This window comes from Pleurodeles waltl, chromosome 1_2 (assembly GCF_031143425.1).
Source record: "Pleurodeles waltl isolate 20211129_DDA chromosome 1_2, aPleWal1.hap1.20221129, whole genome shotgun sequence".
Classification (NCBI taxonomy): Eukaryota; Metazoa; Chordata; class Amphibia; order Caudata; family Salamandridae; genus Pleurodeles; species Pleurodeles waltl.
The window spans coordinates 515,156,444-515,172,450 of record NC_090437.1 but is presented as its reverse complement, the minus strand read 5'-3'; the positions used below and the strand labels follow the sequence as shown (position 1 = coordinate 515,172,450).

The window sequence follows — 16,007 nt, the reverse complement described above, 5'->3', positions numbered from 1 at the left end:
TTTGTTGCTGGAGCAGAAAGTGAGCGCTCTGATTCGGCTCCTACTCCTACTGTTTTGTCTTGTGGACTGTGTTCAATATGTGTTCTGTACAGACATGAAGACTGTAGCCCTAACGGCCTTGGTTTAGATTTTTGTTTTGGAACATTAGTTCTTGTTTAGGTCTCCTATTTCCCGCCAATCTGAAACCAGTTTCTGTCAACAAAATCGAAAAAAGCACATTTTGGCAGGACTGTGCAACTTCTCTAATTTATTTCTTTTCTGGTGTGTTTGCAGGGGGGCTTTCTCTGTGGTGAGGCGATGTATGAAAATCACATCAGGACAAGAGTACGCTGCCAAAATAATCAACACTAAAAAGCTGTCTACGAGAGGTGAGAATTATTCACAGGATGGCATCAACGTTCTGTGTTGTCAAAGCATGTTTTTTTTTTGCTGTGTGGGATGTTTTATCTTTTAGATGGTTGCAATTCTAGACAATGTACAATACACTAAAAAGATGCCATGAGTATCGTGCCCCACCAGATTTTTAAGGCTTTCTACAGTGCTTAATTTGTAAATAACAAGGTGCCGGTGCTCAAAGCTCTCCTCTTAAAACACGCGGCTGCTGCAATTAAACGTGGGAACACGTAATACTGAGGGGGCGTAATCCTGAAGCCATTTTGGGCCTCTTTAATCCATTTACAGCCCCTTCCCTGCCCCTACAGCTCACTCTAGCAACTTTCTACTTTCTCCCTTTGTGACGCTTTTTCTCTTTCCCCTTCCTTTGGCTTTCCCATATGTGTCTTTTGCTGGTAGCAAATGCTTGAGGTCAGAAGAATAAGCCCCGGCCCTCAAAAATAAGTGCGGTGCTCAGCACCGGAAACAACAAGCATAAATTAAGCACTGGTTTTCTATATAAAAAAAAAAAATAAGTAACAAAAAAAAAAAATGTGCTGTTGTCTTTCCTGGAGTATGCCATTACATTCAACTTACAACTAGGGTGGCCATATTGCTCAATGCCATGGAGTCGCCTTGTTTTCCACTTTGTTTTATGGTCCATCAGATTTATCTCAAATTTCTATTCCCAGAACGTGAATATGAAATGGAAATCTACATCTGGGAATATGACGCCCTGATGACCTGGACCAATCTAGTCAGCCTCTGCCAACCTAAAATCCTGTCTCCTTTCTTTGGGCCCCTCTCGATATGTGTTATCCTTCAGACCTGTTGCCTAGTGCCAAGACTGGCTGGTGTTCATTCTGCTTCATGGCTCCATCTTCTACTAGCCTAGCCTTCCAGTCTCTTCCTCCTCGCTCTTGCTAGTTCTTTTTCATCCCTGCTTTCTTCCTCTTTCAGTCATTCTCCATCTTTCTGTTCCTCCCTTTACTGCCTTTCTCTTTTTTCCACTTCATCAAAGTGAAACGATGAAGGAATAAGCCCTGGTCACCGTAATTGATTGCTGTCTTTCACCTATAACCAATGGAGCGAATTAAGTCCAGCCTACATATAGTGCAAATGTAAGTAGTTTCTGTGCTCCACAGAAGCATAAACCCACCCCAAGAAGAGATGCATGCACAGTACTATTAAGCATGCCACATAATACTCAGGCTCCGTGTTATCTAAGAAAAGGTACATTTGGCAAACTGTTCCTCAAGTCTCAAACAGTGCAAGAATAGTCTGTAAAAAAACTTATTATGAGGCACTGCTTTAAAATATCACTCCACGTAGTGCAGTGTGCCAGCTGCTAGATGGTAGAAGCCTAGGGTGCATTGATCCAGAATGGGCCTTAAAAAGTTAGTCACAGTATGGTACCCTGAAATCACAACCTTAAGAAGATTTGCTAATGGAAAGGCATACATACGCCTTGTGTAAACTGAGTCTGGCCTGCGACCCCTCTCCTTGTGCCTCGGGGGAAACATGTGAGCAGACTAGCTGTTCCATAATTCCAATGACTTTGTGTGCTTTTGTAGGGTTAATACCACGTGGTAACTGTGTTTTTCACCTTTATGAATAGTTTCCGATATCTAGACTTTGGAGTAGAGCACAACACAATTGACCACTAGACAGACTGCTACAGTATTTGTCTTGCTAAGTTCTCTTAATAGTTCTACAACTGTGCTTTTGATTGTTATGCTGTAGCATCCAAATTAAGTTTGTGGCTAGTTTTTTACAAGTGTTTACAGTTGTTACTACTTCCTTCCATCTTTATTTCTTTCAGTTTGGTCTGGCATGTGCTGCAGTACTTTTTTGGCTTTTCAAATTGGGCATATTTTTATTGGTTTAAAAATAAATAACGTCTGTCTTTGGAATTTAAGTTTGAAAAGTAATGGGATGCTTCCCTTCCAACCGAGAGCTCGAAAGGCACTTAATGTCCACATATGGCTTTTTCCCGTTAGAGAATAGGTTGTGTTCTTTGGCATGGATTGAGTTATTGTGATGCTGACTTCTATGCAGGGGATGTCGGAGACCTCAGTAAATCGGTGGAAGTTATATGGCGAAATAAGCAGCATATAGTTTCTCTAGATTAAAATTTCAAACAATCTGATTAGTTGCATTTTTTTAAAACTTGTTTGATGTGCTGTTTTCTTAAACATCTTGAGTACCAGATGGTTTAGCCAAGCTTAGATGCTGTAAGGCTCAATTAGGTATCACTTCGTATAAATGGCCTGTCCTCTCGTATTTTTTAAAATAAAACACATTTGCTTTGAAATTACTGAGTTCCCCAGAAGGATTCTGCGTTACGTATGGGCTATTCCTTTTCGCAATTGAATCTTGTATCATGTTAGCCTGTAGTTGTTAACCACTGACCCTCTCGCCTTCACACAGGTTTCTCATTGTGGTTCTCTTGGATCGGACTGCTCCTGGGTTGTATTTATCTAGCTCCATGTTCTTTTGATCCAGCCTCTCGCAACAACCATGCCCTGTCAAATATCTGTGCACAGCGAATGCCACAGCCTCTTAAGAATGTACCTGCATGTCTACCCAAGCATTACACTCTCCAGATTACAGGAGTGTCCAGTGTTGCACCAAGCGTCCTTATCTGTTGTAGCACCACAGTGAGGTACATGCAAGTGCTCGTTTTGCACACCAAGAGTCTCAAAGGAGTGCCTTTTTTGCATGGGGGCTTCACCCAATGCAAATTACTTAACACCTTTGCATTGCACGTGCCCAGTATTGCCAACATGCGTGCCTGGGTAAACAGGTTGATAGGGGGTTTCCTGAGTGTAGGCCACATAGGAACTGACAAACAGCCAGTTTGACACTTCTATCTCCCTTTCCTCCCCCGGAACCCTTTTGTAGGTGGGTCCAATCTCACACTGCAGCCCCCTGCTGGAGCATACCTGGCATCCCCTTCAAAGTGAGGCCTCCCTCTTGCAGCGAGAGATGGACAGCTAGTGTCAAATTGCTAGTTCAATTTTCAGTGTTGTGCTGTTCACAGCTCAGGCGCAAACTCTCGCCCGCACTGATGTGTGCACTTGTATTTTTATTTTTTATTTTTATTTTTTAGAAACATGGCACACAGACCTGGTCTGCATCAATTTACATGAAACAACCAGTGTCCTTTGTTTTTATACTGCTTAGAACATTCATCCTACACTATTTGCATGACTAGAATTTGAATTCGCCATGTGCGCTTAGGGGCATGAATTGCCTGTGTTTGGTGGGGCGCACACCCACACATTGGCAAACAGAATGGCAGTTCCTCAACATGGAAGACTGAGGTGTTTTTCCTTTAGGAAGCACCTCTGACTAAAGGTTGAGGGATATCTAAAACCAAGGAGGTCGTGTTCTGTTGGTTACCTAAATAGCTTGTTCTGATCGAACCCTTCAGATGCTCTTTGAGAGTGCTCCAAAGAGTGTTGAATGGTTTTAGCAGAGTTCTGCCTCAGCAATCTTAACCAGAGTGCAAATGTATTAATATTATTTTATTTTTTATTTTTTTAGGAGCACATCCTTTAGATGCGTAAAACACTTTTTAATTAGATAGGAAGCTTCTTAGCTTTTTGAAAAGCCTCCAAGAGGCAGTGCAGAATATCTCATGTCTATGCTGCAAGAGTGCACACCACTGCAATGACTTTCTCCTACAAGATCATTACTGTTATTTCTCCCTGATGTCCAGAATGTCCAAATAATATTTTAAAGGAAATTGAAATAAAAGGAAAAATACCTTCTACTCCCACCAAAAGTCGTTAAAATTAAATAATTCATAATTGCTATATAAAATTGATTGATATAATTGTCATCAATGCAAGTTAAATAAGGTCTCCTATTCTTGGCCTTTCGTTTTAAATTTCAGTGACAGTATGAAGAGTAGATTCCTGTTGTCATGTCTGATGGAGACCAGTTCTGTTGGGCGTAAAATAAGTACAGGGTCCCGTAAGGCCCTCTGATCTGATGGTACATGCTCCTAAACACACACCAAACCAAAGTGAACAGCGCTATCCATAAAACAGCATCCCTGCCAACTAACCTGCAAGATGAGAAGCCTCTCTTTTATTGATTTGCAGTGAATGAGCACTTAATAGTTTTATTTGGGTGTAGTGTGCCATGTGAAAGGAAAAGATGGTTATAAGCTCAGGCCGTGGGTCAAAGAAAGGAGTTTTTCCCTACACCATAAATATTCTTGTGCGGATTGACTAATACCTTCAGTTTTACTTGAGTCTTAACGTGTAACAAACAAAGCCTACCCCCCAAAATTGCACAGTGCCATTTGTACTCATATGCAGGGGGTAGGGCAAGCTGGAATGAGCTAAACACTTATTGAAAGTGGATGGTTGGCTCTGCTTCTAGTGAGTACAGAAAACTGTAGTATTCCTTCCACAATCTTCACCCTGCAACTAGGTCTCCATTGTTCACGGCTTCGAATGGGCGTGGGGGCTAGCGATCAGTCACACATCATTCCTGAGTAAAGGGGGAGCGCTAGGCTCTAGTTACGGATGTTTGTTAAAAAAAAAAAAAAGAGGATGGTGGAAACAGTCCTTTCTGTGTGTGGACTCCCAATACATGTAAAGTTCTTTAGGAAAGTTACCCAACATTTTTCTGTAGAAACTTCTGGCAATGCTTAAGGCGCACTCTGACCTTCTAAATGCTGTTGGCTTCTCCTCAGAGACAGGCAGTTCACTAAGGGCATGGGGGCGGACGGGGAGTGGGGCTGTTTGGGGTAGTTGGTGCGTCAAATAAACTTCCAGACTGGTATGTTTCAAAACACAAAATTCGCAAAGCATGTTGTATTGCCTCAAAGCAGTGTTTGCTTGCCCAGCCTTCAGAGGTTAACACGGAATCTCAACAGGCTGTGCATGTTAACTATTTTTTGTGTGACTAACCAGCTGTGTTAGAACCAACTCCTGTTCTTCCTCTTACCGTAGGTAACGATTTTAAAGGTAGAAGGCCTTGTCATCTTGTAGCACTGATCAAATCTGGATGAATATACATATCTGTGCATTCCTGTGAGTTTCCAACAGCAAATGCAGCAACATATCATTAAATGTGCTGCTGGCAAGAGCAGTTGCAGAAATACTTTGAGCAACTGTGGAAAGCAAAACGCGCAGTAGGTTTCTTTAGGGGGACCAGAGTAAAAGGTCTTTGTGAACTAAGCATATAAGATGGAAGCATCAGAACAATGATCCTTCTGTGAGAAGTGTGTTTTACATCTGGAAATTCAGGAGTAAGTCAGACGTTCTCAAAGAATAAGTCGAACCTACCCACAGAAAATGCTTGACACTCTTGTATGTGATGAGAGCTTTACATTAAAAATGCACAATTAAATCTACATGCCCCAGACATCCAGGCAATATCACTGGTGAAATCCTTACTTAAATCATTGATGCTTTGCCACTAGAACCAGCAACGCCTTAGAGCTGCAATTTGCAACTGAGTATCTCATTGTGATCTTAATTGTCTTCTATTGTGTTGTATTGGAGAATCTTATATCGCGCTTACTACCCCTGTTGAGGCTTTAAAGCACTTTGGAGAGGTAGCACTTCCATCTGAGCCCAGAGTAGTTGGTGGTGTTAGTTGTAACTGTTGCAGTTAGTAATGCAACTTTATTTGACTTATCCTACCAATTAGTTGCGTTCTGATTGTAGTCTAGAGGAAAGTTGTTTGCTCATCTCTGTTACTGATGCAGATACCGTGGTTATATATTGATCTGTATTCCTAATAGTGTCTCTGCAATTAAGGTGGATGTAGTAAAGAATTTCTGTTATTCTATACTTTTTATATTGGTTGTCCTCCTACATAGTGTTATTGGATTTGGATGGCAGTGGTGTTGGTGGAGAATACAATTATATTTTGAGACCGTGTGTAACGGAGTGTTAAGAAGAGCTCAGTAGAACTTACTTTGAAAAGTGATGCAGACTAGGACAGGAGGAGTCATGGCTTGATATAGATTGTTAGTCCTCAATGAAATCAGCTTGTTATGCAAGTGCTGGTTCATGTGGTGAGTTTTTGCATGTAGTGACATAGCGAGGACTAGAAGTACAATTAGAAGTTATTATTGATGGTTTTTTATTTGTGATTACGGTGTTGTCCTTCAGGTTATGTGAATACTGAAAGTTGTCAAAGTTTCTTCATGCTGTTTGGGGCATTCTAGGTGTGCACAATAGAAGTAGTACTTCATCTTTTGTTTTCAGATGTGACCTCCTATTCTCTCTTTGCTGATGATGTGTTAGGTATGTTCTGGGCCACTGTAATTGGGTAATGTGCAGGGATATGCGATCTCCAAGTGTCTCTATATTAAATTTCACTCTCTTTTTCTGTTTATAGTGAGATCCTTTCTCTAGTTTATACTCTGCCGTCATTTGGTTTATCCAGTTGAAGGATTATCTGGGTATCATCAGCATGATTAGAGTATGTGAATTTAAAAGACCTGATGACTTCAGGGAGGTTTTTGATGTAGTGGTGAGAATTGATAATCGATCTTTGCAGAACTCATTTTTCGACACCGTATGTGTTGGATGCGAATGGGTGGTATAGAGATGATGCTTGTTAAAGCAGAAGTCAATCCAGGGATGGATATCTCTTTTGCTACCCATATCATTTAGTATGCTCAGTAAGATTTTCTGATGTACAGTGTCAAATGCTATGAATAGGTCCAAGAGAATGAGTGCGGGCATTATCCATTTATCCATGTAGTTTTCGGGTCATCCGAATTCAAGATCAGGGTGGATTTGGTGCCTCTTGTTGACCTGAAGCTTATGTAGTGGTCGATATCAAGACACTTTTATCCAGCTGTTTAAAGATCTGGGAAAAGCTCAGCCAAGGAGTGGTCCATTGTAGATCAATCCTCAGTTTTTTGGGCTCTTTCAGTTCCCAGTTATTCTTCTTAAGTAGCGGTCGGTGTTTGCAGTTTTGAGTTTCAAAGAAAACTGTATATGGTTAGAGATCAGTTAATGAGATTAAGTGTTGGGGTTTCTGCTGAGAATAATAGTAGGATTTCTGAATAGCATTATGCACCTAGAGTCTGGGGGTACACTAGTTGTACCTCTTTATCTCACTAGCTCATTGAATTCCATGACAGACAGTTGTTGGAAAGAGAACAGAGGGGCTATGTTATTCTCCATTGAGTTCCCTTCATGTAGTATTTTGAATCTGTATGTTTCTTTTTTTATTTAATAGCTATACATTCCGTTCTTTGGCTTTAGAGATGAAATGATCTCCATTCAGTTGCAGAAGCTCTCCGGTTGACGTGGTTCTTTCACTATGCAATATGGATTGCTGAGTTCTGATAGTCTTGGGTAGTTCTTTCTAGGAGCATTTGACTGGTATTCCTGTTTGAGTGCCAAGCCTTCTTTTATTTTCTGATGCACGATTTGTATATCCTGTTTTGCCTTTGTAGACATGTTGTATTCAGCAGGCTGTTGGATTTGTACCCTGATTTTTTTAAAGGGACATGTTTGCCGTTTTGGCAGTTTATAGCCTCATCCATCCAGTTAGTTGAATGCAGTGTTCCTCCAATTAGATGTAGTTAATATGGTCGATCTTTATTCACAGAATGCACCCTCCTACAGACAGTGGCCTCAGCTGAAGTGCCTCAGATTCCCAACACCTACCTCTCCAACTGTTCACCGCAGCCTCCTCCCAGCTTTCACGCATGGTCCATGCTGCAGCTCATACCGAAGGGAACTGAGGCCAGGCAGAGCCATCGAATGCCCCATGTAATGGGGCTGTCATGACTCTCCCAAAAGAGACGCCTGTGATCCTAGTCGGACTGGTAGTACAGAGGCAGGAGATGATCTGAGTTCAGCTGAGACGGACAAGGACACGCTGGGCAGAAATCAGAAAAGATTTGAATGGATGGCGATTTAGAGGAAATTTCACTTTATCGTTTTTATGCAAACAATATGGACTGTGTGTCGCGAATAAACAGGCGAGGGTAGAGTGTGCAGTGACTAGGATGCGCATTTTGGTAATTCGTATGCACAGGTGTTGGCGCAGAATGGTGCTAAAACTATGAGTTTTATTTTTAATTTGGTAAGAGTGTTCAAATCGAGCATATTTAGAAGTGAACACCTTTTTAATTTGTACGGTTTCAATATTTAAAAAAAAATAAGATTACCGCACATGCACATTTAGTACGAAGTTTGGATTAAGCTGAGCACCCGTATCAGTCACCAGTTAACAGAAGGCCTAATATGGAAGGTTTCCATAACACGACTCCTAATTATGGCAACACAGAATGAAACAAAAAAATGTAACCATAACAGACGGATTAAGTTTGTAGAACTAAAGACTGTATTGTAACGTTCCATCATGGCAGGAGGATATGTGCAGACCTTAAGCACGATCTAGCCTGGCCCACAAAGATTTTTCTGTGGCTAGCTGCGAACTATTCTTGTCTTAACTTGGAATTTTCAGAGTAAATACATAACCTAGAAAACAAGCTTTTTCGGTGCAACGGGTCTTGCATTTGCTCGAGTTAGAGCTATTAGCGGTGTAAGGAAAAGAAAAAAAACAGCACGATCGCTCTCTGTAAAATGCAGGGCAATGGCGCTGTGTGGAAAATAAACAAAAGTAGTCTGGACCCCAGACTCAAAACATCGAGCCTCGTATGTTTCTAGTAGTTTACCGGTGCTGTGTAGGTGGGATAAACACCGGAAAAGGCATGGTTTATGCATGCCTTTCACAAATGAAAGCAAGCAGATTTTAAAAGGCAAGCTCACGAACCAATGTAAGTGACTGACGTGACATGGGCGTGGTGGGAAGCCCAAAGAGAGATTACAGAATGGGACGGAGTGCTTTGCACTCGCCAATAAAAAGCACTGTGAATCGGGTCACGTGCATCTCTTAATATAAGACTTTAATGAGGTAAGCTTTAGTGTCTTTCCCCCCTCACCAGAAACAAACCGATATTTGAAAATACTGTATGCATCACATGGCAGACTGCTGGTCTTTCAACTGTGCAAAGAATGGAAGAAAGCCACATAATCAAACCTCAGCGTGAAGTTAGACTAGTATTGCTTAACCCATCCAGTCTGTTTGTTTACTGTCCAGTTGTACTGCAAAGGCCTTACACGGTCTGCTGGTAACCCCTCGGGTACTCAGTCCTTTCCAAATACATTTTTAATGTACTTCCTCTTCAAGAATGCCTACGTCAGAGTGGTTATTCAATATATTCAGTTAATTTCCCTTGAAAGAGTGTTACTGCTGATCAAACTCTCTCCATCCTCTTGTGGTGATTTTTATATTATTCTTCATTTTGCTAGCCTGTCTCTAGACGGTTTATCTGCCTCTTCCTGGAAGTGTGAATTCAGTACAGAACCCATTACTTCCAAAGAGAACCAGCAGTGGAGTACATTTATTGCAGAATGTAATTTCTTTTCCTGCTGGTGGTTCTTGACCTCTCTCTTGCTGTTAATGTTGCTTTGCCACACTGATGTGATATTTTCAGGTTACTTATTTTCTTTCTCTTCACTTAGCTCCTCAGCAGCAAATATAAGCTGCAGGTAAACTATAGGGTGAGGTGATCGATCAACCCTATAATGTCATTTGGAGTGACAGGACACATGATGTCATTTCCGCTACCCTTGGCATTTTTTTTTTTTTACTGTCATCCGTGCAGGCATCATCTACACCAACAACCTTCGAGAGTGAGGCATGAAGCAAGAGCTTCATGTCAGCTAGTTATTCAGATCGCTAAACATCTGGATGCACTTCACCAAATGCAGCATCCAGCGCTTCAAACAAACCGCTTTCTCCAAAACAGCAGTTCCATGTCTCCCAGATGCTTGTTGCTGCATAATTTAATTATAGATCTTGTGCAGTTAGCTCTAAAACGTATATTTATTGCAATTTGGTATGCTTCATCAGTAGCGCTTTTCACAAGTCTGGCGTTTGAAATACCTTTTGCTTTTACTAAAATGTTATATATAATGTAGTACAGAGGGCTGGTTTTAGGTCAGTGCAACCGGTGCAGCTGCACTTTGTGCCAAATTCAGTGAAGCACATTAACGCTTGAGTGAGAGGACAGAGCAGACAGGCCAGGCGCTGTAACAGCTGCCCCCAGAGAACTGTGTGTGCCCAGCAGTGTTCATGGAGCAGTACTGATGGCAAGATAATTCCGATGGGTCCTGCACTTCTGTAGAGACCTGTGTTTTGTCTAGCCACAGTTTTGACTTGTAAAGTAGGAGAAATGTTTAACGCACCTGGTACAAGCACGATGTGTAATATGCAGATCGTAGATTTGCATTTTATGTAGATAGGTCGGTGGATTAATCGGAGATCATTTCGTTACTCGCTCTTCAGAAGTTGGAGTCCTTCTAATACGTTGTGGTGAGCTACGATCAGGTATCAAAGAGCTGCATGTAAATTGTAAGGTATGGATTTCGAACTTTATCGTTTTTTCACAATCTTTCATTATTTGAAGTTTGTTGAAAAAGGGTTAGTTTGGGTCATAATAAATTCTTGCTAGAACAGAGAGCCCCAGTCACTGTCAGGTTTTAAATCCCGAGTTTGCAGGTCTCCAGACCGAGCACTCTTAACATGTAATGCCTAACTGTATGGATAACATGAATGTACATACTTTATATGATTCACTGTGTCTGTATAATATGTGGGTGCAATGTAAAGCTTTCTAACACCATACATTGGGATGAGTAGCACTATAAAATAAATGAAATAAATGTGAGTTTCTATGGAACTGTGTGGTGCACTGTTGGAGTGTGGTCGCTGGCAGGGGGCAGGGGGAGGAGGGCCACCAGAGACCAGGTCTGAACATACTTACAGGGGCTTTCAGCCAGGCCACTTCATCCACTGTTCTGTTGCGGTGTCATTCAAATTTTTCTTCTATCGACTACAGCATATCACATGGGACAGTGGGTCAGCCCACTGCAGCCATTGGCTAACGTCACTGCAAGTGACAGCATTCTGCCCTTTCACAAGGAGCTCTTCCAAGCACATAGTAATTCTCTTTATTGTCAGAGAGTATTAGGACTATGTTCCTTTTGAGGAAAAAAAGGTTTTGTTTTACTCCAATTTTTAATATAGTTTGTTGAGGGCTTTGCCCCCCCCCCCCCAGCACCAATAATGTTTTACAAAAACCATGTTGCAACAAGTATTGCCTAAGCCGAAGGATGGTCAGCAGTGTTGCATCAATTGACTTGGCAATGCCTGTTTCTTATGCATTGACCTGTCAAACTACAGTGACGTAGAACAGTTTGGCCCACTCCGTCATTCACCTCCAATTACACTATGCTTATTTTGTGCAGCCACCTGCGTCCTAAAATCTAATTTTAAGTTGAAGTGTCATGTTTTTCGCTATATAGCTCATAAACACGGAAGTCTTTACACATGCAAGTAACGAGGGGGTAAGTCCTTTGCTGCTATGAGTGTCCTTGGTTTATTATGTGCACGGACGTCTCCCTAATAACACTGTACACACCGCGCTGGCTTTTGTATTTCATTTATAGAAAGTAACAAGAGAAGAAAGTGTTAAAGAATCTGAATTGTATAATGAGAAGACAATCCACTTCTTTTTTTAGACTCGTTATCGACCTGTTCACCACGGGGCGGTGGAAACAGAAAATGTCCGATAGCAGAGCAACCCTTGTGATCTGCAAATGGCCGCTTTGAGTAGTTATGTATTTTATGTCTGTTATTTGTGTAGCGCTTACTGACAGGTGTTGCGCGCTGTGCAGCGCAGTACTTTAACAACAGGCAGTGAGCCAAAGCAGTGTAGATAAGAAACGTAGACTAAGCTTAGACTGGGGTGGTGATAATGATAAAGCCCCTCCCAGGGCAGACCAGTCTGGGGACTACCAAGCACGAGGAAGACAACAAAAAGAAAACTTGTTGCCTGCGATTACAACTGGGGTGGGAACCCCGTGTCGGGCACAAGTTTGCGTTGAAATGGAATTGCAGGTCGGGCCCACTTTTTGGATTTGCCGCAGGTAAAACTTAATGCAAATAGTTCACACTGCTGAACAAGCAAAAGCCTAAAAAAGGAATAATCGGAAGTGATAGGCACGCTAGTCGAGGTGACCACATTACAGGAAAGCTGTGGCCTAGAACCAGGGATCATTGAGGTGTAGGAGTACACAACGACATTTTTTCATCTTAATATGGAAGAGCCTTGCAGCGGGGGCCGTAGGACATACCCAATGACAGAACACAGTGTAGACTGTGTCGGAAATGGGAGCAGTTTGATCATTAGATCAGTAATCAAACATATAGAGTTTGTGACCAGAGAAACCGGAGTATTCGGTAGACCTGGTGTCAATTCCTTTTTTTTTTTTTTTCTTTTTTTTTACATAATGCCTTATGAAGACGCTGGTGTTAATGACCGGGACTCTAGGAGTTAGTCAATCTCGATTTTATTTTATTTATGTATAAATAGCAAGGTACCAATGATGTGTTTAGATAGGTATGTGATCAGGGACGACAAGTAACACTGGAGGTGAGGTTAGGTAGCTTCTAGTTCAAGTCAAATAACATTGAGAAATGTGTTGCACATGGTGGTGTGGGAGTAATGCAATAATGGAATTGTTCTTCCCGTTCTTGAAGGTGACGGGCACAGCATAAATCATGACTGGAAACTTGGGCGTTCCTCAGACTTTTGATAAACTTGAGTAATATGGGTGGTAGAAGGAAAGAAGACATTCCAAGTGGGATAAATTGGGAATGCCTTTTAAAGAAACTCTCTGAAGTACCTTGTACTTGTATTGGTTACAATGGTCGGGTGGCAGGTGGACACTTCACGGTCCGTTACTGACTTCCTCAAACATTGGAATCGTATTACACATTCATGAATTCTCATTCTCCTCCTTTCTCTGCAGCATTTCATCTTGTCCTCCAACTTTTCTTTAAAGACAAATCATTAATGAGTCTAATTCATGGAAATTAATTCACAAAACTGTTTTGACAAACTGGAAAGTAGAACCATTCCTTTACAGCTCAACTCACAATGGGTAGTCAATAGTAGAAGGGTAAATTGTGTACAATCGTTCTTATGGTAGAAAGGTGCTCTTCAAGTTAAGACTTCAGTGTTGAAGCTTGGTGATGCATGTTTACCCCATTCCTTTCTCATTGTGCCTGTGACTCATTTATATAGTCAATAGTTTAAAAGGTGTAACACGCAAGTGTTTTACTTTTCTTTTATACTTTTAGACTGCTTGAGCCATGATTAGAAAAGAGGAAATTGCCACTACAAACAAACGGATCCTCCTGCATTAGGAGGATGTATATTCGGCCATCGAACAGAAAAACTGGTTTTAACTCAAATTGATACAAAATAAAGAGGTCTTTCTTCTTGGGTCTGATAATTTAATGGTAGCAAATGGGTAAAAAAAGGAGACTGACAGCAGTTTGTGGAGGGATAAACCTTCCCACCTGAGGAAAGTGGGAGGTTTGGATATTACTGCTGACAGCAATCTGTGACCTTTCACATAAACCAAATGGTGAGTCTCGTTATTGTCATATAAGGAAAATGCCTTTGTCATATAGAAAGGGCCTATTTTTATATAGTCATTAGTCACCCCTAAAGTGTGCCCTGTAAGCCCACAGGGCATGGTGCTAATATATTTTTAAAAAAGCACACTCGATCTTAGTGTGCCCCCACAGCAAAATTAATACCAAAATCTGTTTTACTTGGTAAGCCTGGCTAGAACTTTCTCTCATTGGCTTATGTGAATTAAAATCTTTATTTTCCACCTCTGCTTAGGAAAGATCTAAACATGTCAGAGTTATTTTTTGCTCAATTTAAAACCATTTAATTTTGAAGTCAGATAAGTGGAAAATTAACTTTGTAAAAACGTACTCTAGGCTGCCCGAGCCACAATTGGCTTAAAACCAGTTCTGCCACTCATCTCGCCTCCAGAGCTGGAATACACATCCTTGTCTTGGGGTCATAACCCTCCCAGATTATAATGGCTTGCCTCTGGTGCCATGAAAGGCCAATGTGTGTTGACTGCTGACCACTTAGTAGGGACTGTCTATGATAAAGTGGGCAGGAACAGTTGACAGAACAAAGAGCAATTTCAACACTACCTTTATTGACTTGGAGAAGTCAGGAAGATCTTCTCCTATCTATTCCAAGGACCCTCCAAGACAGCCTGTCCACTAGGCACAGTAGGAGTGAAAACCTGTTGTGCCACCTCCCATGCTTCCATAGCTCCAGTACATATCTATTGGTGGGAGAGATAATGGACTTGGCTCAGAGGTTAATGGCTTTCCTTGGAACCAAGAAAGGCAAATCAGTGCTAATTCCTGACCACTTAGCAGGGATTGTCAATCTGGGAGTGAATGAAGACTTGGCAGAACAAAGGGCAGCTTTACTACTACCTCTTTTGATGTTGGGGAACATTTCTCATCTATACTTACAGTATTTCCAGGACTTCCCAAGATACCAGTCACTGAATTTATATGTGTGTGTGTATATATTAATATTAATCCCCTTCACCTCACCATCCTAATGAACTATCCAAATTGGATCGTCATCCTATAAGGAGGAAAAACAAACTGATCCCCAAACACCTTAGAATGTTTGTCGCTTTTATCTATTTCAACAAATGCCTTGTGCGCATTATTCAGCTCCTAAATCGCCAGAAGCAGGTTTATACTTCACCCCGTCGTACAGAACATATGGACATATAGACAACAATACGTTATTTTGAGAAAAAGCTAATATCCTGTGTCTCAGTGATTGGAACCCTTTGGTAAACTGTATAGTCTGGTGCAGTGTTTCATATTCTGTGACATTTTCCTTTTGCCAGTGACAATTTAACATCTGCATTGCAATGTTAGATTCTCAGCTCCATTGCCAATGAAGTCTAATTGCCTTCACAGGCAGCGCCAGTCCACGATGAAACTGTAGCATGTTTGCCCATATCTTTCCACACTAATTAATGCCTTGGCAGACCGCTTGGTTTTGCCAGTCGTTGTTTTTATAGTGTCCTCTTTCTACGAGATCATATATATTTTTTTCTAAATGCCTATCATTTTATTTGACTTTTGAAGAATTCTAATCCATATTTTCATCGTCTTTGTTTTGCCAGGATCATTAAATCGAGGTAGGTGCACCACCAGCCCATCTCTCCTGACCGGTTTCTATTTCAGGATACAGGCACATTTGAAGGTTTTGTAATCTCCTCCCATTCTGTCATTCACAATACTGTTGATAAGTGAGCTAATTAGCGTGGTTGTCAACAGCTGAAAATTAGTAAATGGTATACATCAATTAGTTGAATATAGGAAAATCGATGTCTGCTGAGATATGGTGAACTTTGACGTCAGTAGAACTACTGCACGTATATGAAATGAAGCCATATTAAAGACGTCCACTAATTCGCTCCATTGGAAAGATTGGAGCCCATGCCTTAGGAATAGAGCTATTACATGTCAACAAGACTCTGTCAGGATCAGCTTTATGCTACGCCACAGAGAAGAAGTTCTGCAGACGGTTGAGCTGCAGGAGGGACCAGTGGATTTCTTGCAATGGGTCATAAACGGTAAAACTCATGATTCAAATCTTTTCTACTAAAGGCAACCTTTTTTTAAAGGTAACCTGGTGCGGTGGCTTACAAAGAAGCAAGCTGAAG

General features: G+C 41.3%; 1 protein-coding gene across 25 annotated transcripts in view; it reads left to right on the top strand.

The window, feature by feature from the left end:
• The window catches only part of CAMK2D (calcium/calmodulin dependent protein kinase II delta), a 624,934-nt gene that overhangs the window by 12,226 nt on the left and 596,701 nt on the right, over positions 1-16,007 (top strand). For all 25 annotated transcript variants that reach the window (XM_069242054.1, XM_069242030.1, XM_069242039.1 and 22 more), the window contains exon 2: positions 274-368. In XM_069242054.1, coding sequence (XP_069098155.1) covers positions 274-368 — 95 coding nt within the window. The remainder of the gene's footprint in view (positions 1-273; positions 369-16,007) is intronic.